The sequence below is a fragment of the Podarcis bocagei genome, assembly GCF_964188305.1.
Source record: "Podarcis bocagei genome assembly, chromosome: 13".
Lineage (NCBI taxonomy): Eukaryota > Metazoa > Chordata > Lepidosauria > Squamata > Lacertidae > Podarcis > Podarcis bocagei.
Genome location: NC_138138.1, coordinates 54,408,420 through 54,431,481, shown reverse-complemented (window position 1 = coordinate 54,431,481; position 23,062 = coordinate 54,408,420). Strand labels below are relative to the sequence as shown.

General features: G+C 47.4%; 1 protein-coding gene across 1 annotated transcript in view; it reads left to right on the top strand.

The window, feature by feature from the left end:
• Positions 1-23,062, top strand: part of NEURL4 (neuralized E3 ubiquitin protein ligase 4) — a gene marked incomplete at its 5' end in the record, with an annotated part of 67,548 nt that overhangs the window by 37,472 nt on the left and 7,014 nt on the right. The window contains 12 exons of the mRNA XM_081167670.1: positions 3,073-3,248; positions 4,319-4,447; positions 6,294-6,439; positions 7,891-8,106; positions 10,746-10,844; positions 12,771-12,923; positions 13,972-14,136; positions 14,999-15,157; positions 17,136-17,315; positions 17,929-18,022; positions 19,066-19,173; positions 21,303-21,447. Coding sequence (XP_081023796.1) covers positions 3,073-3,248; positions 4,319-4,447; positions 6,294-6,439; positions 7,891-8,106; positions 10,746-10,844; positions 12,771-12,923; positions 13,972-14,136; positions 14,999-15,157; positions 17,136-17,315; positions 17,929-18,022; positions 19,066-19,173; positions 21,303-21,447 — 1,770 coding nt within the window. The remainder of the gene's footprint in view (positions 1-3,072; positions 3,249-4,318; positions 4,448-6,293; positions 6,440-7,890; positions 8,107-10,745; positions 10,845-12,770; positions 12,924-13,971; positions 14,137-14,998; positions 15,158-17,135; positions 17,316-17,928; positions 18,023-19,065; positions 19,174-21,302; positions 21,448-23,062) is intronic.

The window sequence follows — 23,062 nt, the reverse complement described above, 5'->3', positions numbered from 1 at the left end:
GACACCCGAGTTTGAGAAAGCACTGCTCTAACCACTACACCACGGACACTGAGGTCCAGCACCGAGGGCCTTCTGGCGGTTCCCTCCCTTCGAGAAGCCAAGTTACAGGGAACCAGGCAGAGGGCCTTCTCGGTAGTGGCCCCTGCCCTGTGGAACGCCCTCCCACCAGATGTCAAAGAGAACAACAACTCCCAGACTTTTAGAAGACATCTGAAGGCAGCCCTGTTTAGGGAAGCTTTTAATGTTTGATGTATCACAGTATTTTAGTATTCTTTTGGAAGCCGCCCAGAGTGGCTGGGGAAACCCAGCCAGAATGGCGGGGTATAAATAATAAATTATTATTATTATTATTATTATTATTATTATTATTATTATTATTAGACCACACTGCCAGGGGCAGGGGGGAGAACTGGCAACAAGAGACACTCGTTTGCAGGGCAAGAAATGATAACAGGCTGAGAAACAGCTACGTGGCACAGTCCTTCCCCTCTAGAATGCTTAACCCGTACTTTGGAATCTTGTTAATAATAATAATAATAATAATAATAATAATAATAATAATAATAATAATAATACTATTTACACCCCACCCATCTGGCTGGGTTTCCCCAGTCACTCTGGGGCGGCTTCCAACAAAACACTAAAATACAATAACCTATTAAACGTTAAAAGCTTCCCTAAACAGGGCTGCCTTTAGATGTCTTCTAAAAGTTTGGTAGTTATTTTTCTCTTTGACATCTGGTGGGAGGGCATTCCACAGGGCAGGGGCCACCACCGAGAAGGCCCTCTGCCTGGTTCCCTGTAACTTGGCTTCTCGCAGGGAGGGAACCTCCAGAAGGCCCTCAGAGCTGGACCTCAGTGTCTGGGCAGAACGATGGGGGTGGAGACGTTCCTTCAGGTATCCTGGGCCTTTGAGGCCGTTTAGGGCTTTCAAGGTCAGCATCTTCACTTTGAATTGTGCTCGGAAGCGTACTGGGAGCTATTATTATTATTATTAAAAATTACTATTATTACTATTATTATTATTTTAAAAATGTGTATACCACCCTTTCTCCACAGATATCAGAGCATTTCACAGCAAAAAAGCACAAAGTACATAATAAAAACAAGAACAAGAATGAAACAAAACAATAATTCCCCTTCACCACCACCCTAAAGTGGATTTCTGGGCTGTGTATAACAACATTTCAAAATGCCTGAAACGTTATAATAGGCGCCAACTGTAAAAATCAATGGCACCCATTTAAAAATACCCTGATACAGTGGTACCTCGGGTTGCATACACTTCAGGTTACATACGCTTCAGGTTACAGACTCCGCTAACCCAGAAATAGTGCTTCAGGTTAAGAACTTTGCTTCAGGATGAGAACAGAAATCGTGCTCCGGCAGCGTGGCAGCAGCAGGAGGCCCCATTAGCTAAAATGGTGCTTCAGGTTAAGAACAGTTTCAGGTTGAGAACGGACCTCCGGAACGAATTAAGTACTTAACCCGAGGTACCACTGTATTCAAACACCTGGGTTTAAATCAAAAGGTTTTAACCTTGCCCATGCCCTTGTGGACAGTCCCGGCGCAGTGTCAGAGGAAAGGTGCTGCAAAAGGGCAGCGACCTGGGGCAGAGTCTGGCTTTCAGGCGCCGCATGATGGACATCTTCTGCCTGAGCCACTGAGGGAGGCAGGACGTTGGGGGGGGGGCAGCTTTTGTCCTGATCTGGCTGCTGCAGGGCTGATCTTACAAGCTGCAGGTGCCCCCACCCCAAATCTGGCCTGGCAACCAGGGCTGTTTCGCAGTTTTCACGCACACAGTGGCTAGTAGGGCCGGCGAATCTTTACCCCAGTGCCAAAAGCATCAGTCGGATTAGGGATACCGATTAGAGGCTTTGAAATAAACAGAAGAATATCATTTGCAAATAACGCCCCTTCTTCTTCTTCTTCTTCTTCTTCTTCTTCTTCTTCTTCTTCTTCTTCTTCTGCGATCCCTCATAGCCGAGTAAGATTGTCTTTAACAATGAGTCCGTAAGTGACTGTGGAGCCAATTCTGGATCCACACGAACGCCGCAAACCTGGAAGCGAGTGTTCTACTTTGCAAATGTTCTTTGGAACCCGAACGTCTGACGCGGGTTCTGCAGCTTCTGATTGGCTGCGGGAGCTTCCTGCAGCCAATTGGAAACTGCGCCTTGGTTTCCGGACGTTTTGGAAGTCGAACGGATTCTGTTTTACTTCCGAGGAACGACTGTATTAGGAAAGGAAGAATATACAGTGGTACCTCGGGTTACAGATGCTTCAGGATACAGACGCTTCAGGTCACGGACTCTGCTAACCCAGAAATAGTGCTTCAGGTTAAGAACTTTGCTTCAGGATGAGAACAGAAATCGTGCTCTGGAGGCACAGTGGCAGCAGGAGGCCCCATTAGCTAAAGTGGTGCTTCAGGTTAAGAACAGTATCAGGTTAAGAACGGACCTCCAGAACGAATTAAGTTTTTAACCTGAGGTACCACTGTACTTATCTGTATGTTAACGTATGGTAAGGTAACAGTCTTGTTCTTTTTTTATTCTGAATTCACTTTTTTCTTCTTCTCTCTCACTCTAGCTTCCTATAAATGAAATTTTCATAACGAAATACAGTGGTGCCTCGCAAGACGAAAAGAATCCGTTCTGTGATTCTCTTCGTCTAGCGGTTTTTTCCTCTTGCAAAGCAAGCCCATTGACGGATTAGCGGATTAGCGCTATTAGCGGCTTTTAGCGGCTTATCTGCTGATCGGATCAGCTGATAAGCGGCTTAGCGGCTTAGAAAAGGGGGGGAGGGGAAAAAGCCCGCAGGAACTCGCAAGACATTTTCATTTTGCGAAGCAGCCCATAGGAGATTCGTTTTGCGAAGCACCTCCAAAACGGAAAACCCTTTCGTCTAGCGAGTTTTCCGTCTTGCGAGGCATTCGTCTTGCGGGGCACCACTGTACTATTAATAATAAAAATGACACTACTGCCTGGGGTGGGAGTGCTGGAGCTGGGAAGGGGATCCCACAGAAGAGGAAGGAACGTCACACAGACTCATCTTTTCTTTTTCTCTCCCTTCCAGCGGCACAGCAATCATGCAGGACGGGAACACCATGCGCAACAATTACGGCTGCGACCTGGACTCCCTGACCACCGGTTCGCGCATTGGAATGATGCGCACGGCCAAGGGAGACCTGCACTACTTCATCAACGGCGTCGACCAGGGGGTGGCCTGCTCGGGGCTGCCGCCAGGGAAGGGTAATAATAATAATAATAATAATAATAATAATAATAATAATAATAATAATAATAATAATAATTTATTTATATACCGCCCTCCCCAGCCGAAGCCGGGCTCAGAGCAGCTAACAACAGTAAAATAATACAGCATTCTAAAATCAATTCATTATAATATCAGTTCAAATCAAATTGATGGCAACCATTGGGCTAGAGTTCTGTGAGGATTACCAAAGGAGGGGGTCAGAGTGTGCCTTGGCCAAAGGCTTGGTGGAACAGCTCTGTCTTGCAGGCCCTGCGGAAAGATGTCAAGTCCCGCAGGGCCCTAGTCTCTTGTGACAGAGCGTTCCGCCAGATCGGGGCCACAGCCGAAAAAGCCCTGGCTCTGGTTGAGGCCAGCCTAACCTCCCTGTGGCCTGGGACCTCCAAGGTGTTTTTGTTTGAAGACCGTAAGTTTCTCTGTGGGGCATACCAGGAGAGGCGGTCCCGTAGGTACGAGGGTCCTAGGCCATATAGCACCAGGTGAATGTGATCCTGCGGCGAGGACCCCGTAAGGAGTCTCGCCGCGGCATTCTGCACCCGCTGGAGTTTCTGGGTCAGTCTCAAGGGCAGCCCCACGTAGAGCGAGTTACAATAATCCAGTCTGGAGGTGACCGTCGCGTTGATCACAGTGGCTAGGTCAGGGCGAGAGAGGTAAGGATATATTACAGGTTTCTCTACACGCTTCATCAGTCCGAAAAGCCAGTCGTACAAAACAGTTTGCTCAGGATAAAGAAAGTATTCACAGCACTTGTGACTTTGATTTGCCTTTCCGTGATTGAGCCATGCATACGGCATATTGCCTTGACGTCTTCTGTCCAGAGTTGGAAGGGACCCCCAGAGTAATGTAGTCCAACCCGCTCTCGTGCAGAAATCGCAACTAAGCATCCACGACAGATAGCCTTCTTTCCAGCCTAAAAATGCCCAACTCCCTCCACCGTTCCTCATCTGGCTTGGCTTCCAGACCCTTGGTCATCTTTTGTGCTAAACCAGCCTTTCTCTCCCTTCTGCCTCCCCCCCCACCCAAAAAACCCCCACCCTGTCCGCTGCAGAGGTCTACGCCGTGGTTGATCTGTACGGCCAGTGCGTCCAGGTGTCGATCACCAGTGCCACAGGGCCAATGGACAACAGCCTGTCCACCAGCAACATCACCGAGAAGTCGTTCCCCATCCATTCGCCAGGTAAGAACCGTTGCTCAGGTGAGAACACCTGCTTCCATGCTCAGCAGCGTCTCCAGGCAAAACTGGGAACGCTCCCTGCCTGGAACCCTGCAGGGCGCTATTCTGGACTCAGTACAGGACCACTAACTATAATTATTTTATTATATGTCCCCTGCCCATCTTGACTAGGTTGCCCCAGCCACTCTGGGCCACTTCTGACGGAATTAAAAGCATAATAAAATATCAAACGGATGGTATTTAATACCCACCAGGTTGGCAAAAATTTCTTTTGAAATGTCCGAAAAAGAAAAAGGTATATGTTGGAAGTGTAATGAAAATAAGGGGTCTTTTTTCACATGTGATGGTCCTGTAAAACAATTAAGGAATATTGGGAAACTATGTATAATGAATTAAAAAAGGTATTTTTTAAAAACTTTCCCCAAAACACCTGAGATTTTTCTCTTGGGGATGGTAACAATGGAGGCCTCAAGAAAACAAAAGAGATTATTACTATATGCCACTGCCGCAGCTAGAACCTTATTGGCGCAAAGGTGGAGAACAAGTGTAGTACCCACTAAGGAAGAAAGGCAGTGTAAAATGTTCGAATATGCTGAACTGGCTTGTCTGACGAACAGGATAAGAGAAAACGGAAGATAAGGAATATAAGGAGGAATGGATAATGTTTATTGAATATTTTAAGAACCAGTACAGACAGATACGTAGCTTAGCAGGTCTCGAGTGAATCCAGAAGAGTTGAAATACATAGAGTATTTAATAGATAACAAATTGGATGATTAAAAACATGTGCATTGCGCGGAGTAGTAGAAAAGCAAAAGGAACCAGGAAAAGTGTAAAAATAAAAAAAATCCTTTCAGTAGCACCTTAAAGACCAACTAAGTTAGTTCTTGGTATGAGCTTTCGTGTGCATGCACACTTCTTCAAATACACTGAAACAGAAGTTGCCAGATCCTTCTATATAGATCCTTCATACCAAGAACTAACTTAGTTGGTCTTTAAGGTGCTACTGGAAGGAATTTTTTTATTTTGACTATGGCAGACCAACACGGCTACCTATCTGTAACTGGAACCAGGAAAAGTGTGGAAGGGAAGTCATATGGTATATATATACATGCAGTATTTGGTACAAAGTTGTAAGTGGGACAGAGGGAGGGGAAGGTAGAAGGGGGGTTAAATATGCTTCCTGTTTTTGAAAATGCAAAAAACGAAAGAACGAAAACACCAAACATTAAAAACTTCTCGATTCAGGGCTGCCTTCAGATGTCTTCTAAAAGCCAGATCGTTGCTTTTTTCCTTGACATCTGATGGGAGGGTGTTCCACAGGGCGGGCGCCACCACCAAGAAGGCCCTCTGCCTGGTTCCCTGTAACCTCGCATCTTGCAGGAAGAGAACCGCCAGAAGGCCCTCGGAGCTGGACCTCCGTTTCTGAGCTGAACGATGGGGGTGGAGATGCTTCTTCAGGTCTACTGGGCCTTTGAGGCCGTTTAGGGCTTTCAAGGTCAGCTTCAACACTTGGAATTGTGCTCAGAAATGTACTGGGAGCCAATGAAGGTCTTTCAAGACCGGTGTTATGTAGTCCTGGCGGCCACTCCCAGTCCCCAGTCTAGCTGCCGCATTCTGGATTAGTTGTAGTTTCCGGGTCACCTTCAAAGGTAGCCCCACGTAGAGCGCATTGCAGTAGTCCAAGCGAGAGATAACATCTTCTGCCACCACCACAAGCCGGCTTGGAATCTTTTCCATCCTTTGTGCCTGCCCATTTTGTTATGGCCGTGCAGCCTTCCTCCGTCTTCCAGCGTAGTCATGCGCTTGTCCCCTGCTGTGCCCATCCTTTCTTTTTCACCTCCTCCAGTCCCCGGCGTCGCCCACCGTTTCCACAGCAGCTGCGGCAAGAACGTGGCCTTTCAGGACGACGGCTGCCGGGCCATGCGGGTGGCTGGCTATTGCCACGGCATCGTCTTCAGCATGAAGGAACTGAAGACGGATGAGATCTTTGAGGTGAGGACTGCGTGCGCGAGGAAACACTTGTGCGTCTGGAGGAGGAAAGAGCTGGGCAGATTCAGCAACAGCATTCCTCTTTCCTCGTTCTGAAAAAAATTGTAGCTGTTATCCTTCTCTGTGATGCACTGAAGAAGAAGAGTTTGGATTTGATATCCCGCCTTTCACTCGCCTTCAGGAGTCTCAAAGCGGCTAACATTCTCCTTTCCCTTCCTCCCCACAACAAACACTCGGTGAGGTGAGTGGGGCTGAGAGACTTCAGAGAAGTGTGACTGGCCCAAGGTCACCCAGCAGCTGCAGGTGGAGGAGCGGAGACGCGAACCCGGTTCCCCAGATTACGAGACTACCGCTCTTAACCACTACACCATACTGGATCTCAGATCCTGCCAGATCCTCTCTCTGCCCTTCATCTCTCCCTCTTCTTCCCCAGTTCCTTTTTTAGAAAACTTAAGTTTTGGAACTGAATTTGCCTGGAGAATTGCAAATGCGACTTACAAATGCTTTTAAATTTGAACATAAGTACAGCGGCACCTTGGTTCTCAAACTTCATCCGTTCCAGAAGTCCATTCCAAAACTAAAGCGCATTCCAAAACCAAGGTGCGCTTTCCCATAGAAAGTAATGCAAAACGGATTAATCCGTTCCAGACTTTTAAAAACAACCCCTAAAACAGCCATTTCACATGAATTTTATCTTAACGAGACCATAGATACATAAAATGAAAGCAATAAACAATGTACTGCACTCACACAATCAATCAGTAGCTGAACTGGGTTCCACACAGTCACAAAAACAAAAAGAGGGATCCACAAAAACGCAAAATAAATAGCAAAAACAGACAGACCTCAGCGTAACACTTAAATCGTCAGCATGGCACTCAAATCAGAAGAATAACGCTGAAAATGGAGCATGATCGGCTTCCGAAAAAAGTTTGCAAGCCAGAACACTTCCAGGTTTGCAGAGTTTTGGTTCCAAGTTGTTTGAGTACCAAGGCGTATGAGAACCAAGGGACCACTGTAAATCTAAATCAAACAAGTGTTGGAAATGAAAAGAGAAAGGTTTTTTTTTATCATATGTGGTGGTCTTGTAGCAAGGTTAAAGCTTACTGGGAAATGATAAATAAAAAAATTCCTTCCAGTAGCACCTTAAAGACCAACTAAGTTAGTTCTTGGTATGAGCTTTCGTGAAGCTCATACCAAGAACTAACTTAGTTGGTCTTTAAGGTGCTACTGGAAGGAATTTTTTTATTTTGACTATGGCAGACCAACACGGCTACCTACCTGTAACTGGGAAATGATAGATAAGGAATTGGGAAGGATGTTTAAAATCACTTTTGTAAAAAAAACACCAGAAGCTTTTCTTTTGGGAATTATAGGGATAGAACTATCTAAATTGGGACCACTGTAAGTGCCCTGTGGAGCTCTCCCCTCCTGCCTGCTCCCTCCCCCTCTAGGTGAAGATTGACGAGCTGGACGAGAAGTGGGCGGGCTCTGTCCACGTGGGCCTGACCACCCTGCTGCCCTTGGACGCTCCTTACACGGTGGCGGGGCTGCCGTCGTCCCTTCTGGACCTCCGCTCCAAGGTGACCTGGCTGGTGACAGGCTCCGAGGTGCGTCGGAACGGCATCCTCCAGAAACAGAACTACGGGTGCTCTCTGGAGCGCCTTGGGGTGAGTGCAGAGCTCTTGTTTTTCTGGGTGTGGTGACAGGGAGGAAGGCCTGGTGGAAGATGAAGGGATCCTCTGCGTAGGAATGGATTTAGACACTGGAAGAAGATGTAAAGGTAAAGGACCCCTGACCATTAGGTCCAGTCGTGGCCGACTCTGGGGTTGCGGCGCTCATCTCGCTTTATTGGCCGAGGGAGCCGACGTTTGTCCGCAGACAGTTTTTCCGGGTCATGTGGCCAGCATGACCAAGCCGCTTCTGGCGAACCAGAGCAGCGCACGGAAATGCCGTTTACCTTCCCGCCGGAGCGGTGCCTATTTATCTACTTGCACTTTGACGTGCTTTCGAACTGCTAGGTTGGCAGGAGCAGGGACCGAGCAACGGGAGCTCACCCCGTCGCAGGGATTCAAACCGCTGACCTTCTGATCGGCAAGTCCTAGGCTCTGTGGTTTAACCCACAGCGCCACCCGCTTCCCTGGGAAAAGATGTATTGCTTCATTATTATCCTTCCTTGCTCCTGTGAGTGAATTCAGCAGAGTGCCACCCTTTGCAGCTATAATAATAATAATAATAATAATAATAATAATAATAATAATAATAATAATAATAATAAAAATCGCTTATATTCCGCCCATCTGGCTGGGCTTCCCCAGCCACTCTGGGCGGCTTCCAGGAAAAAATATATAAGAACAAGAAAACATCAAGCATTAAAAGCTTCCCTAAACAGGGCTGCCTTCAGATGTTTTCTAGAAGTTGTGTAGTTCTTTATCTCCTTGACATCTGAAGGGAGGGTGCCACTACTGAAAAGGCCCTCTGCCTGGTTTCCTGTAACTTCGCCTTTTGCAGTGAGGGAATCAGCAGAAGACCCTCAGAGGAGGACCTCAGAGTTTGGGCAGAACAATGGGGGTGGAGACGCTTCTTCAGGTATACTGGTCCACACCTGAGATGAGGTGGATTTAACCTTCTAGAAGCAATAATTCAGGATGCTTTAAGGCAGAGTGGATTTTCCCTTATATCACCCCATTTCGCCTCCTTAAAAATAACAATTGCACACACATTGTTTTGTGAAGATGTAAAAGTGATATTTACTTACATAGCCTAGGCCTTGAAGCAGCAGTTATAACAGCAAACGGCAGGCAGGTTTATAACTTATCAAAGTCTCAAAAGTACAAAAGGGTGTCTGAGCTGCAGAGCTCAGGCTTGGGTGTGTGATGGAGAGATTGAGATGCTTAGGCAGGAAGGAAGTACAGTGGTACCTCGGTTTTCGAGTGTCTCGGAAGCCAAATGTTTTGGTTTTTGAACGCCAAAAACACGGAAGTATATGCTTCCATTTTCAAACGCGCCTTGGAAGTTGAACAACTTCCTCTGCGTTTTTTCCGATTTTCTCCGTTGACTTTGTCAACTGCCCTTTGTGCCTCAGTTGTCGAACATTTTGGCAGTCGAACAGTGTTCCAGAACAGGTGGCGTTCGACAAGCGAGGTACCACTGTATAGAGTGTTACATAAGGGAACCAGATTTTTTTCAATGAATCTGGGGGCACTTTTCAACTTCAATGGATTTTGTTTGGGACTGATTTGTAAATCCGGGGACTGTCCCCGGGAAACGGGGACGTCTGGTAACCTTAGTTACAGCTTCCTGCCAAGACAGACAAAGGAAGCAAACTCACAGAGTTCTGTAGCGTTCCCAAAGCAAAGAAGGATTGGACTCTGATTAATAAAATACACCTGAGGCTTGACCAGCAAGACTCTGGGAGGAGGTGCCAATAATAATTCCTGCCCACCCCTCGGCCCAGGTCGTTTTACTCACAAAAGAACTTTTTACACAGTGTTCATAAGAACCAATCAGATTTCCTCTGAGCATTTCAAAAAACCCTACGTGGAGACAAAGTTAAAGTTAAAACTACAAACTATTTCCTACTTGAGCATAGTAAATAAAATAGGAATAAAAGGAGGAATGCATTCAGCAAAACCCCGGAGGTCATAAACAGGAGAGACCTGATGGCAGTATTTGCACTCTCTTCCTGGCCCTTAAGACCTATCTAAAGATTAAACTACGTCAAATTAACCTACTATCTTTATGTACTGAGGATGCCTGGTGAAGCAACCGGCCTGTGTTTCAGAATGCTTATACGTGCCTGTCAAGCGTAGAGAAAACAAATGGCAGAGGTGGAGAGGCCTGTGGGATTCGATCAGAAACTATTGTCAACAAATCAAACCCAGTCAACGCCATGCTTTCATTGCGGACACAGTGGCCTGCTTCATTTTTCATAATTCCTCATAGCAATCCCACCTGACCCCCACACTGTGGATATTTGCACCCCTATAAGTTCTCTCTAGCAAATTTTACAGAAAAGCTCTGAGCCTCTGCCCCTTTGCGTGCCCATCTGGCAAAGCATGAATTGTTGGTTTGGCGGCATTTTTGGGGTCCTCTGATTCCTGCTGCCTTTGGAATAAGCAGAAAGGAGAGGCCAGGAGGACTCTGCGGTTGGGTTGGGTTGGGTTGGGTTGGGTTGGGTTGGGTTCGTTGGGGGCACATATTTGTTAAAGGGAAAGCCGTCCACGGCCTTAGCCAGCCAGGCACCCTCTCCATATTTGGGGCCTTGTATCCTAGCAGACCCGACAGTGACCCTTTCTCTCCTGGACAGGTGGGGAGTCGTGTGGGGGTGAAGCGCTGCACTGACGACACCATGCACATCCTCATCGACGGAGAGGACATGGGGCCAGCTGCGGCTGGAGTGGCCAAGGTAAAGAGCCGGGCGCAGGCTGAACGTGGCCCTCGCTCCCTTGGTTATTCCCTGAGGTTTTGGTAACTCTGTGCTACACATTCAATCTGTCCCATGACCCTCCAATGCCATCAGGATTATTATCCTGCTGGTGCCAAAATAGGCTTCCGAGTGGCTTGCAAGTATAAGGACAAACCTATTTTTGCTGGCTCAGCCCTGGGACGCCTGGTTTTTCTTTCAAAGTAAGTCGGAAGGCCAGTTTCCAATCGGGTCTCCGTCATCATGAGCTGACGAGAGTCTCCTTGCAAACGTGACTTGCTGCCTCACCACCCTCGTTGCCCAAAGTGCCGCCGGCAATATATCCACAGTGGTGTCGTTAAAAATATTCGGTAACATAGGTGGGCTCTATCCTTTTTTTTAAAAAAAGTTTTTTAATTTCATTTTCACTTTTACCGTTTGACATCATACCTGAATCGTAATCATTTTACAAATAGGATTCTCAGAATCCCTGAACTTCCCTCCACGGTTCCCCCAGATATTATTTTCAAACTGCGTCATATCATAGTCTCCATGTTTTGTTAAAACTCAATTTTTATCATAGTTCTCATTTCGCTGCAAGTGTTTTTAAAATCCTGCCAATGTTTTCAATTGTTTACAGTGTTCTTTCAAGTAACTTAAAAAAAATCCTCATTCTTGGTTAAATTTATTGTTCTCTTGATCTTTGATTTTCTCGGTCATTTTGCCAGTCTGGCGTAGTCTATCATCCATAGGTTGGGCTTTAACCATCAGGTCTCTTAGGTTTTGCCATCTCCCTTTTCCTTCACCTTCTTCCCTGCAACCCATAAAAACATCATAGACCCACTAGACTCAGGCCATCAACGTTACTGAATATTTTTTATGACTCCACCATATTGTGAACTCCCATGAAAGAGACTGTCTCTCTTCCTTCAAATAATACGATTCATATTTCTATATAATAAGTGAGGAGGAATTAAAGAACCTTTTAATGAGGGTGAAAGAGGAGAGCGCAAAATATGGTCTGAAGCTCAGCGTCAAAAAAATGAAGATCATGGCCACTGATCCCCTCACCTCCTGGCAAATAGAAGGGGAAGAAATGGAGGCAGTGAGAGATTTTACTTTCTTGGGCTCCATGATCACTGCAGATGGTGACAGCAGTCACAAAATTAAAAGACGCCTGCTTCTTGGGAGAAAGGCGATGGCAAATCTAGACAACATTTTAAAAAGCAGAGACATCACCTTGCCAACAAGGGTCCATATAGTGAAAGCTCTGGTTTTCCCAGTAGTGATGGATGGAAGTGAGAGCTGGACCATCAAGAAGGCTGATCGCCAAAGAATTGATGCTTTTGAATTCTGGTGCTGGAGGAGACTCTTGAGAGTCCCATGGACTGCAAGAAGATCAAACCTGTCCATTCTTAAGGAAATCAGCCCTGAGTGCTCACTGGAAGGACAGATCGTGAAGCTGAGGCTCCAAGACTGAGGCCACCTCATGAGAAGAGAAGACTCCCTGGAAAAGACCCTGATGTTGGGAAAGATGGAGGGCACAAGGAGAAGGGGACGACGGAGGACGAGATGGTGGGACAGTGTTCTCGAAGCTACCAGCATGAGTTTGACCAAACTGCGGGAGGCAGTGGAAGACAGGAGTGCCTGGCGTGCTCTGGTCCAGGGGTCACGAAGAGTCAGACACCACTAAACGACTAAACAACAACATGAAAATGTAGCTGATTATAGTCACTGTGTCAGATTATTGTATTTTTTTGCACTTCCTTTCTCCCTCTTTCTTCCTTCACTTTATCTTTTATCAACCAAAATTAATTTAATAAATTCTTTATTTATATATATATAAATAAAATGGGAGCTAAGAGAGGAGAGGCTCGGAGGAGCCCCTTGATTCCTCCACCCCTCACCCTGCCTGCCCCTTCCCCGCAGAACGTCTACGTGGTGCTTGATCTCTACGGGAGAGTCACGTCCGTCTCCATCGTCAGCTCCACCATGCTGGAAGAGGCAGACGGCACCAAGCCCCCCTCCGTCACCTCGGAGCCCTACAGCGAAGAGGAAGAGGAGGAGGAAGCAGCCACCCCTGTGAGTGTTTGCAACGAGCATGCCCCAAATATTGGGCAAAATTATTATATTCTCTCTCTCTCTCTATATATATAAAATTATTTGGTTTTTCAAATTAAAATTTTACAGAGATATATCAAACATCAATCATAAAAACAAGAGCCCAAGGAATCGCCTGGGCTTCCTTTTGTGGGTCCTGTTATTTATCATTTCCTTCTGTGTCTAATAATAATAATAATAATAATAATAATTTATACCCCGCCTATCTGGCTGAGTTTCCCCAGCCACTCTGGGCAGCTCCCAATTGAGTGATAAAAACAACACAGCATGAAATATTAAAAACTTCCCTAATTTTATTGGTGTTAACCGCCCTGAGCCTGGCTTTGGCCAGTGAGGGCGGGGTATAAATGAATTTATTATTATTATTATTATTATTATTATTATTATTATCCAGGTGAGGAGAGCCTAGCCTGCGTTGGCTGGAGTCAACGCTCCAGGGTTTCAGGCCCGGCGTGTGTTTCTTAGCCCAGCCCTACCTGGGATTGACCGATAATAAAATAAATCACAATAACAGACTTTCTCCAGTTGCAGATAGGTAGCCGTGTTGGTCTGCCATAGTCAAAATATAAAAATTCCTTCCAGTAGCACCTTAAAGACCAACTAAGTTAGTTCTTGGTATGAGCTTTCGTGTGCATGCACACTTCTTCAGATACACTGAAACAGAAGTTGCCAGACCCTTCTATATAGTGAGAAGGTGGGGAGGGGTATTACTCAGAAGGGTGGTGGGAATGGGAGATTGGCACCACCCTTCTGAGTAATACCCCTCCCCACCTTCTCACTATATAGAAGGGTCTGGCAACTTCTGTTTCAGTGTATCTGAAGAAGTGGTCATGCACACGAAAGCTCATACCAAGAACTAACTTAGTTGGTCTTTAAGGTGCTACTGGAAGGAATTTTTATATTTAGACTTTCTCCAGGCGCCTCTCCCACCAAACTGCGCCCCTTCCCCTATGCCTCTAGCTGGCTCTTTCCGTCCCCCTGACTCTGCGTCTCTCTCTCTCTCTCCCAGTGCGAGAACGAAGCCCCAGCGGCCACGTCCTCCATGGAGTTCCTGGAGAACCACGGCAAGAACATCCTCCTCTCCAACAACAACCTGACGGCCACGCGCGTCTCCAGCTACAACCAGGGCATCGTGGTCGTGGCGCAGCCCCTGCCGCCACAGCAGCTCTTCCAGGTGGGTTCGAGGAGGAGGAGGGCAGGTGTTTGGGGCCACAGAAACCTCTGGAGGGCATGGGGTTTGTGAAGGCCGTTGTAGGGTAACAAATAAATAAATACTGTCTACGGCAGGCATGCCCAAAGTCTGTTTTGGGGGCCTAATCCGGACCCTGTGGCAGTTTATTTCCTGGGGTAAAATCCTAAAAAAAAAACCTCAACGACTTCAACCCTAAAATAAGCTCAACAACTTCAGTCGTAAAAAATGTTCAACAACTTTGGGGTAAAATCCTCAAGAAAGCTCAACAACTTCAGCCCTAAAAAAAGGCCTTCACTTAAATCTGGCCCTCTTTGGAAAAAGTTTGGACACCACTCATCTCTGGGGAGGGTTACTGTGTCTGTTTGCTGCTATGCTATGTACCGTGTTTTTCGCTCCATAAGACTCACTTTTTCCCTCCTAAAAAGTAAGGGGAAATGTGTGTGTGTCTTATGGAGTGAATGCAGGGGGGAGGCAGGCAGGAAAAGCCCCCAAGAGCTTCACACAAGCTCCGCGCAGCCTGTCCGCTGCTCTTTGGGGCTGGGGGGAGGGGAAATAATATTTTTTTTCTTGATTTCCCCCTCTAAAAACTAGGTGCACCTTATGGTTCAGTGCGCCTTATGGAGCTAAAAATACAGTGGTTTTTGTGCTTTCCTATTTTAAACCACCCTGCAGTCCTCGGGTGGAGGGCTGTATGGAAATTGAATAAATAAAAATAAATAAGCGGTGTCGCACCAGTGTTAAGACTGTGGCACATGCATTGGGGTGTGTGTGTTCTCGCATGCTGTCTCTACCCCCGCCCTGTGGCAAAACCTCTCGGCTCACATCCTGCCCTGTCTGTCCTCAGTTCCAGATAGACTCCTTGAATCAGCAGTGGACGTCGTCGCTCTCCTTGGGCGTCATTGGCAGTTCTCCCGAGCGCCTCAATTTCCCCGCCACAGCCTGCTCCCTCAAGCGCTCCACCTGGCTGCTGCAACGCGATTCGGTCTTCCACAACTCCCTCAAGGTGAGGGGAGGGAGGGAGGCATTGGGCTGGGTTCTTTTCAAATACATTCTGTGGCTTCCACCCTCACCCCCATACAGTGGTACCTTGGGTTAAGTACTTAATTCGTTCCAGAGGTCTGTTCTTAACCTGAAACTGTTCTTAACCTGAAGCACCACTTTAGCTAATGGGGCCTTCTGCTGCCGCCGTGCGAAGTTCTTAACCCGAGGTAATATTTCTGGGTTAGTGGAGTCTGTAACCTGAAGCGTATGTGACCTGAAGCGTATGTAACCCGAGGTACCACTGTATTTATTTATTGTCTTGACATTGTTTCAGAACAGGCTTCCTCAACCTCAGCCCTCCTGAAGTTTCGAGACTACAATTCCCATCATCCCTGACCACTGGTCCTGCTAGCTAGAGATCATGGGAGTTGTAGGCCAAAAACATCTGGAGGGCCGAGGTTGGGGAAGCCTGCTCCTGCCAACCTAGCAGTTCGAAAGCACATCAAAGTGCAAGTAGATCAATAGGTACTGCTCTGGCAGGAAGGTAAACGGCGTTTCCGTGTGCTGCTCTGGTTCGCCAGAAGCGGCTTAGTCATGCTGCCCACATGACCCGGAAGCTGTACGCCGGCTCCTTCAGCCAATAAAGCGAGATGAGCGCCGCAACCCCAGAGTCGGTCACGACTGGACCTAATGGTCAGGGGTCCCTTTACCTTTAAGCAAAATAAGGCCCAGGGGCCGGATCTGGCCCAATCACCTTCTCAATCCGGCCTGCGGACAGTCTGGGAATCAGCGTGTTTTTACATGAGTAGAATGCTTTTATTTAAAATGCATCTCTGGGTTACTTGTGGGGCACAGAAATTCGTTCATTTCCCCCCCAAAATATAGTCTGGCCCCACAAGGTCTGAGGGACAGTGGACTGGCCCCCTGCTGAAAGAGTTTGCTGACCCCTGCTCTATATAGCTCCATCCTTCTTTCAGACATAGAATCATAGAGTTGGAAGAGACCACAAGGGCCATCGAGTCCAACCCCCTGCCAAGCAGGAAACACCATCAGAGCACTCCTGACATATGGTTGTCAAGCCTCTGCTTAAAGACCTCCAAAGCAGGAGACTCCACCACACTCCTTGGCAGCAAATTCCACTGTCAAACAGCTCTTACTCTCAGGAAGTTCTTCCTAATGTTTAGGTGGAATCTTCTTTCTTGTAGTTTGGATCCATTGCTCCGTGTCCGCTTCTCTGGAGCAGCAGAAAACAACCCTTCTCCCTCCTCTATGTGACATCCTTTTATATATTTGAACATGGCTATCATATCACCCCTGAACCTCCTCTTCTCCAGGCTAAACATGCCCAGCTCCCTTAGCCGTTCCTCATAAGGCATCGTTTCCAGGCCTTTGACCATTTTGGTTGCCCTCCTCTGGCCACGTTCCAGTTGGTCAGTGTCCTTCTTGAATTGTGGTGCCCAGAACTGGGCACAGTACTCCAGGTGAGGTCTGACCAGAGCAGAATACAGTGGCACTATTACTTCCCTTGATCTAGATGCTATACTCCTATGGATGCAGCCCAGAATTGCATTGGCTTTTTTAGCTGCCGCGTCACACTGTTGGCTCATGTCAAGTTTGTGGTCAACCAAGACTCCTAGATCCTTTTCACATGTACTGCTCTCAAGCCAGGTGTCCCCCATCTTGTATTTGTGCCTCTCATTTTTTTTGCCCAAGTGCAATACTTTACATTTCTCCCTGTTAAAGTTCATCTTGTTTGTTTTGGCCCAGTTCTCTAATTTGTCAAGGTCGTTTTGAAGTGTGATCCTGTCCTCTGGGGTGTTAGCCACCCCTCCCAGTTTGGTGATATATCCTCAGTATATCGCCATGTCTAGCTGGTTATGCATCACAGTGGAGTTCATATGGTTGGCTTCGCGGACCATGTGCGCTGACCCTCCGCCCTTGCGGAGCTGAGCGCTCCCTCTTCTCCAAACACCCAGCGTCTCCTCCTCCCTCCACTCCAGATCTGTGAGAACTACGGCCCCAACCTGGACACCTGCCCCGAGGGGACGGTGCTGGGCCTCCTGGTGGATTCGAGCAGCTGCCTCCATCTCTACGTCAACGGCATGGACCAGGGGGTGGCCGCACAGGACATCTTGAACCCCTGCTACGTCCTCATCGACCTCTATGGGCAGTGCGAGCAGGTGAGAGCAGTTTGGGTTTCCCCCAAGGATTTTTTTGGTGCAGGCTGTTTCCATGGACATGCTGTGTGACCTGATGGTGAATTTGGGGTGACCCAATGCAAAAATCCTGAGGATCCATGGGCTGTTACCTCCCCCCTCCCAGGCAGCCTCCTTTATCTCTAGCCTCCCTTATCTCCCTCCCCAATCGCTTGCCGATCAGCTGCTTCCTTTCAACACCCCCACCCCTCTTTCAAAAAAAAGAGCATGATCTGCTTTTTGCCCCTGGGCAATTTGGCTCCAGGGACCACGCATTCACTCCATGAGACGCACAGACATTTCCCCATACATTTTAGTAAGAAAAAAGTGCATCTTACGGATCTAAAAATACGGTATATATTTTGTAGTTTTATATTTTGATTTTGTTCTGTGAATCGCTCAGAGAGCTCCGGGTATTGGATGATATATTATTAATAATAATTTTATTATTAATAATAATAATAAGACCTTCACGGTCAGAGGCAGTAATGCTTTTGAAGACCAGTTGCTGGAAGCTCTGGGACGGGAGAGGGCTTCCTCCTCTTCCCAGATCTCTCTCCTTATTTTCCCTGCTTCTCAAGCACTGCTTTCTTCCTAGGTTACGATCGTGACGAACGACACTCCAGCCGTGGGCGCGGAGGGGGCCGACTCCCACAACCAGGGCGACATGGAGAAGGCAGACATGGTGGACGGTGAGTAAACAGCCCCACCCCATCTCCCCTTTGCTTTTCCAGGACTGGTCTTCCTTGTTTTTGCAAACCTTGCTGCTGCTCGCAGTGCAAGTTTGTCAGTGTTTTGAAAAAGAAAAGGTTCTGACCTCCTTTTTACTCCTTTGCCTAGTCCTCAGACCTTAGCTGGCACAAAAGAGTCTCTGAGAAAGAGTATTCTTGCAGAGTATTGCTGCTTTTATTCTTAAAAAGTCTTCTTCTCCAACCACGATCGACAGCTTTTACGCACACCAAATGCAACCAGCTTTCTACCATCCAACCAACCCACACCCAACACTAATATTGACCACTCTATATATGCTGTTGTTGAGTCGTTTAGTCATGTCCGCCTCTTTGTGACCCCCTGGACCAGAGCACGCCTGGCACTCCTGTCTTCCACTGCCTCCCGCAGTTTGGTCAAACTCATGCTGGCAGCTTCAAGAACACTGTCCCATCATCTCGTCCTCCGCCGTCCCCTTCTCCTTGCGCCCTCCATCTTTCCCAACTTCAGGGTCTTTTCCAGGGAGTCTTCTCTTCTCCTGAGGTGGCCAAAGTCTTGGAGCCTCAGCTTCAGGATCTGTCCTTCCAGGGAGCACTCAGGGCTGATTTCCTTCAGAATGGATGCGTTTGATCTTCTCGCAGTCCATGGGACTCTCCAGAGTCTCCTCCAGCACCAGAATTCAAAAGCATCCATTCTTCGGCAATCAGCCTTTTTTATGGTCCAGCTCTCACTTCCATACATCACTACTGGGAAAACCATAGCTTTAACTATACGTACCTTTGTTGGCAAGGTGATGTCTCTGCTTTTTAAGATGCTGTCTAGGTTTGTCATTGCACTCTATATATATACAGGTACAATTTGGTGAAAGGTTGTGTGAGTCATTGTAGGCTGCTGACTCATCCTGACTTAGTTCTTTCAGCATTAAAGAAACAGCGGCCAATTTTTTAGCCGTGACAAAGTTCTGATAGCCAAAGGTGGCACATATCACCTGGAGAGGTGTGGGTGTCTGACTCCCCTGTATTTTCAGGTATCAAGGAGAGTGTCTGCTGGACTCCCCCCGTAGACCTGAACACCATGAAGACCTGTGAATACCACGCCCTCTGTGCCCGCTTCAAAGACCTCCTGCTGCTGCCTGGTGAGCAAAATTAGGCACATTTGCATAGATTTGCATGATTTATTCCATGCCGGCCGGTCCTAGGAACATGCACAAATTATATTTATGCTATTTTTAATTTTTTTATTTTAAAAAACTGTTTAGGAGAGAGCCTTCTCTTTTCTTTTATTTTCTCTTCTCTCCTCCCTGGCTTTTTTCTGGCCCATGTAGGACCAGTCTAGATAGTTAGCCTTGGTGAAGACTTGACGTTTTCATCCCCAAAAAAGTTTTTGATTTGAGTTTCCACTGAAATGAGGCTGCATTTTAATGTTTTAATGTTGTATTTTAATCTTGTTTTTTAAGTTGTATTTCAATTAATTGTTTTTATATCTGGTGTTAGCCACCCTGAGCCCGGTCTTGGCTGGAGAGGGCAGGGTATAAATAAAATTTATTATTATTATTATTATTATTATTATTATTATTATTATTATTATTATTATTATTATTCTCCAGCCAGTTCCCTTCGGACATTTTGGACTACAAAGCCCATCAGCCAGCGGGGCTCAGCCACATGGGAGTTGTAGTCCAAGACATCTGGAGGAAACCAGATTGGGGAAGGTTTTCTTAGAAAATGAGGAAGGGTGTGTAGAAATCAGACACGGCTAATTGAATACTTCAACTTTTTAAATAGAAGCACCTCTTCCAGATGGGCCTGCCAGGAACGATGCACCATTACAGAACTACAGTTCCCAGAGTTCCCTGGGAAGAGGGGTTGATGGTTAAACCACTCCGGGAGGGGGAAGGAGGTCTCAGCACCCTTAACAAACTACACTTCCCAGGATTCCTTGGGCAGAAGCCAGGACTGGTATCACAGTGTTTCAAACGCGTGGTGCAAATGTGGCCTTATCTGCCCATTTCATGAAACTTCTACATCGTTTGGTTGTAAAAACAACAGCAACAACCCTGAAAATAGTTTACAAAACAGATAAAAGAATAAAATTATCTGTAAGCAAAATTAACAAAAATTGGGGGCCTTTGAAATTAAAATGGACTAAAAACCGATTGGGGTGGATCTACACACAGGAAAAAACACGCTATAAGTACGTCAGAAATTAAATCGTTAAAACAAAAGGGGGAAACGGTTATGTAAAATCGCAAAGATGTTTTATTTTTAATTGCTCTCCAGTGCCATTGGCTGTTGCATGTTATAACGCACTCAAAACACTGTTTTTTGAGTAAGGTAGCTGAGTCCTCGCAGCAAGTTTCTTACCTTCTGAGTAAACACAAATGCCCTGTGTCCAGGGCAGCTGTTTATCAGCTCCATCTGGTACGCAGGATGAGACCCTACCTGCCCGCAGACTGTCCGTCCAGAGTGGTGCATGCTTTGGTTATCTCCCGCTTGGACTACTGCAATGCGCTCTACGTGGGGCTATCTTTGAAGGTGACCCGGAAACTGCAACTAATCCAGAATGTGGCAGCCAGACTGGTGACTGGGAGCGGCCGCCGAGACCATATAACACTGGTCTTGAAAGACCTACATTGGCTCCCAGTACGTTTCCGAGCACAATTCAAAGTGTTGGTGTTGACCTTTAAACCCTAAACGGCCTCAAAGGCCCAGTAGACCTGAAAGAGCGTCTCCACCTCCATCGTTCTGCCCGGACACTGATTTCCAGCTCCAAGGGCCTTCTGGCGGTTCCCTCATTGCGAGAAGCAAAGCTACAGGGAACCAGGCAGAGGGCCTTCTCGGTAGTGGCACCCGTCCTGTGGAACGCCCTCCCACCAGATGGCAAAGAGAAAAATAACTACCAAACTTTTAGAAGACATCTGAAGGCAGCCCTGTTTAGGGAAGCTTTTAATGTTTAATAGGTTATTGTATTTTAGTGTTTTGTTGGAAGCCGCCCAGAGTGGCTGGGGAAACCCAGCCAGATGGGCGGGGTATAAATAATAAATTATTATTATTACTTTTGAGTGATGTCAATAGGCAGGGAGTTCCACAGTTCAGACTCTGCCACACTAAAACAGCTTGCTCTTTATTCGTTTTCAAAATGCGAATGCTATAGCCTTGCCAAAGGTTCTTTTTAGTGGCAGAACGCGCAGGGGCATATTTGGGGTTCCCCTCCCGTTTTTTTCTGACCTGGGCTGCTTCTGCCTCATCCAATCTCTTTCGCCAGACGACTACTTCGTGGAAGACCCCAAATTCAGCCTCTGCTACTGCGAGTCGTGTCACAAGCTCCGGGGCGACGAGGCCTACTACAAGCGGGGGGAGCCTCCCCGGGACTACGCCCTGCCTTTCGGGTGGTGCCGTTTTAACCTCAGGTACGGAGGTCGGACGCGGGTGGCGCTGTGGGTTAAACCACAGAGCCTAGGACTTGCCGATCAGAAGGTCTGCGGTTCGAATCCCCATGACGGGGTGAGCTCCCTTTGCTTAGTCCCAGCTCCTGCCAACCTAGCAGTTCGAAAGCACGTCAAAGTGCAAGTAGATAAGTAGGTACTGCTCTGGCGGGAAGGTAAACGGCGTTTCCGTGCGCTGCTCTGGTTCTCCAGAAGTGGCTTAGTCCTGCTGGCCACATGACCCAGAAGCTGTACGCCGGCTCCCTTGGCCAATAAAGCGAGAAGAGCGCCGCAACCCCAGAGTCGGCCACGACTGGACCTACCGTATTTTTCCCTCTATAACACGCAGATTTTTTCTCCTAAAAAGTAAGGGGAAATGTCTGTGCGTGTTATTGAGCGAATGTGTGGTCCCTGGAGCCGACAGGCGCGAGTGAAGGCAAAAATCAGGCAAATATCAATCGTCCGGAGAAGGGAAGCCTTGAAAAGAGGAAGCTGCTGCTTTCCTGCATTCTGCCTCAGGGTCTTACTGCCCACCCGCTTCTGTTTGTTACTGTGTTTGCTCAAACGGAACAAAGAGCAGAGAAAACCCCTCCCCTCCAGGCAAGCAGAGGGGAAAGCAGAGCGTCCCTCCTTCTAATTCCTCTCGTGCTCCGGTGCTGCAACATGCAAGTAGGGGGGGGAGGGAGAGAGAGCTGGCTGGCTTTGGTGGGTTCGTGGGGTGTCAGCATCGCCCTAGAGCCAGTGCGCCAACTGGACTCATGCACCTCAACCCCGACTGGGCTAGGCGAGCTGGGTAGCACCACCAGAGACCTCCTTCTCACAGGAAACGGTCACAGTGCTGTGGACTCACAGCTTAGAGCTGAGAGCACCGGATTCACTGTCTCAATGATACAGTCGTTGCGCAGCAGAGTTTTGCAGAGTCTTGCAGAGTATAAACCACTCGGAGAGCAGCTCTGTAGAATATCTTCCTTTTATTCTATAACTACAACTATGATACAAAGCTATATACAGAGCTGAATATACTGAGCATAAATCAATGCTACACTGAGAGTCTGCAGCTGCTCTTAGCAGCAATCTTATCTCTAGGATCTCTAACACTCTCACTCTCTCCGATACACTGACTGACTGACTCTCTCTCACACACACAGACATGTTGCTGGGCAGGATAAGTAGATAGGCAGGACACGCCTCCTTCTCTCTGTGTAGAGTCAGCAGAGACCATCAGGAGATGGTCAGGAGATTCTTGGGTATGGGAGGGGTGAAATCTCCTCACTTTTGCCTTCCTTTCCTCCCTCCGGTAAAACCCCTCTCCTGCATTCTTAGCCAGCTGCTTCTCCGCACACCCCTCTCGGTGCTCCTTGTCCCTTCTATGTTTTCCCTTCCCTCCCCACTTAAAACATGGTTACAAAGCACGGATCCACATGGATCCTCAGGATCTTTGCATAGGGTCACCCCAAATTCACCATCAGATCACATAGCATATCCATGGCTACAGCCTGCACCAAAAAAATCACGCACCCACTGTTGCCTGGGGCTGCAATGGTGCAAAAACGTGGTTACAAAGCACAGATCCACATGGATCCTCAGGATCTTTGCATTG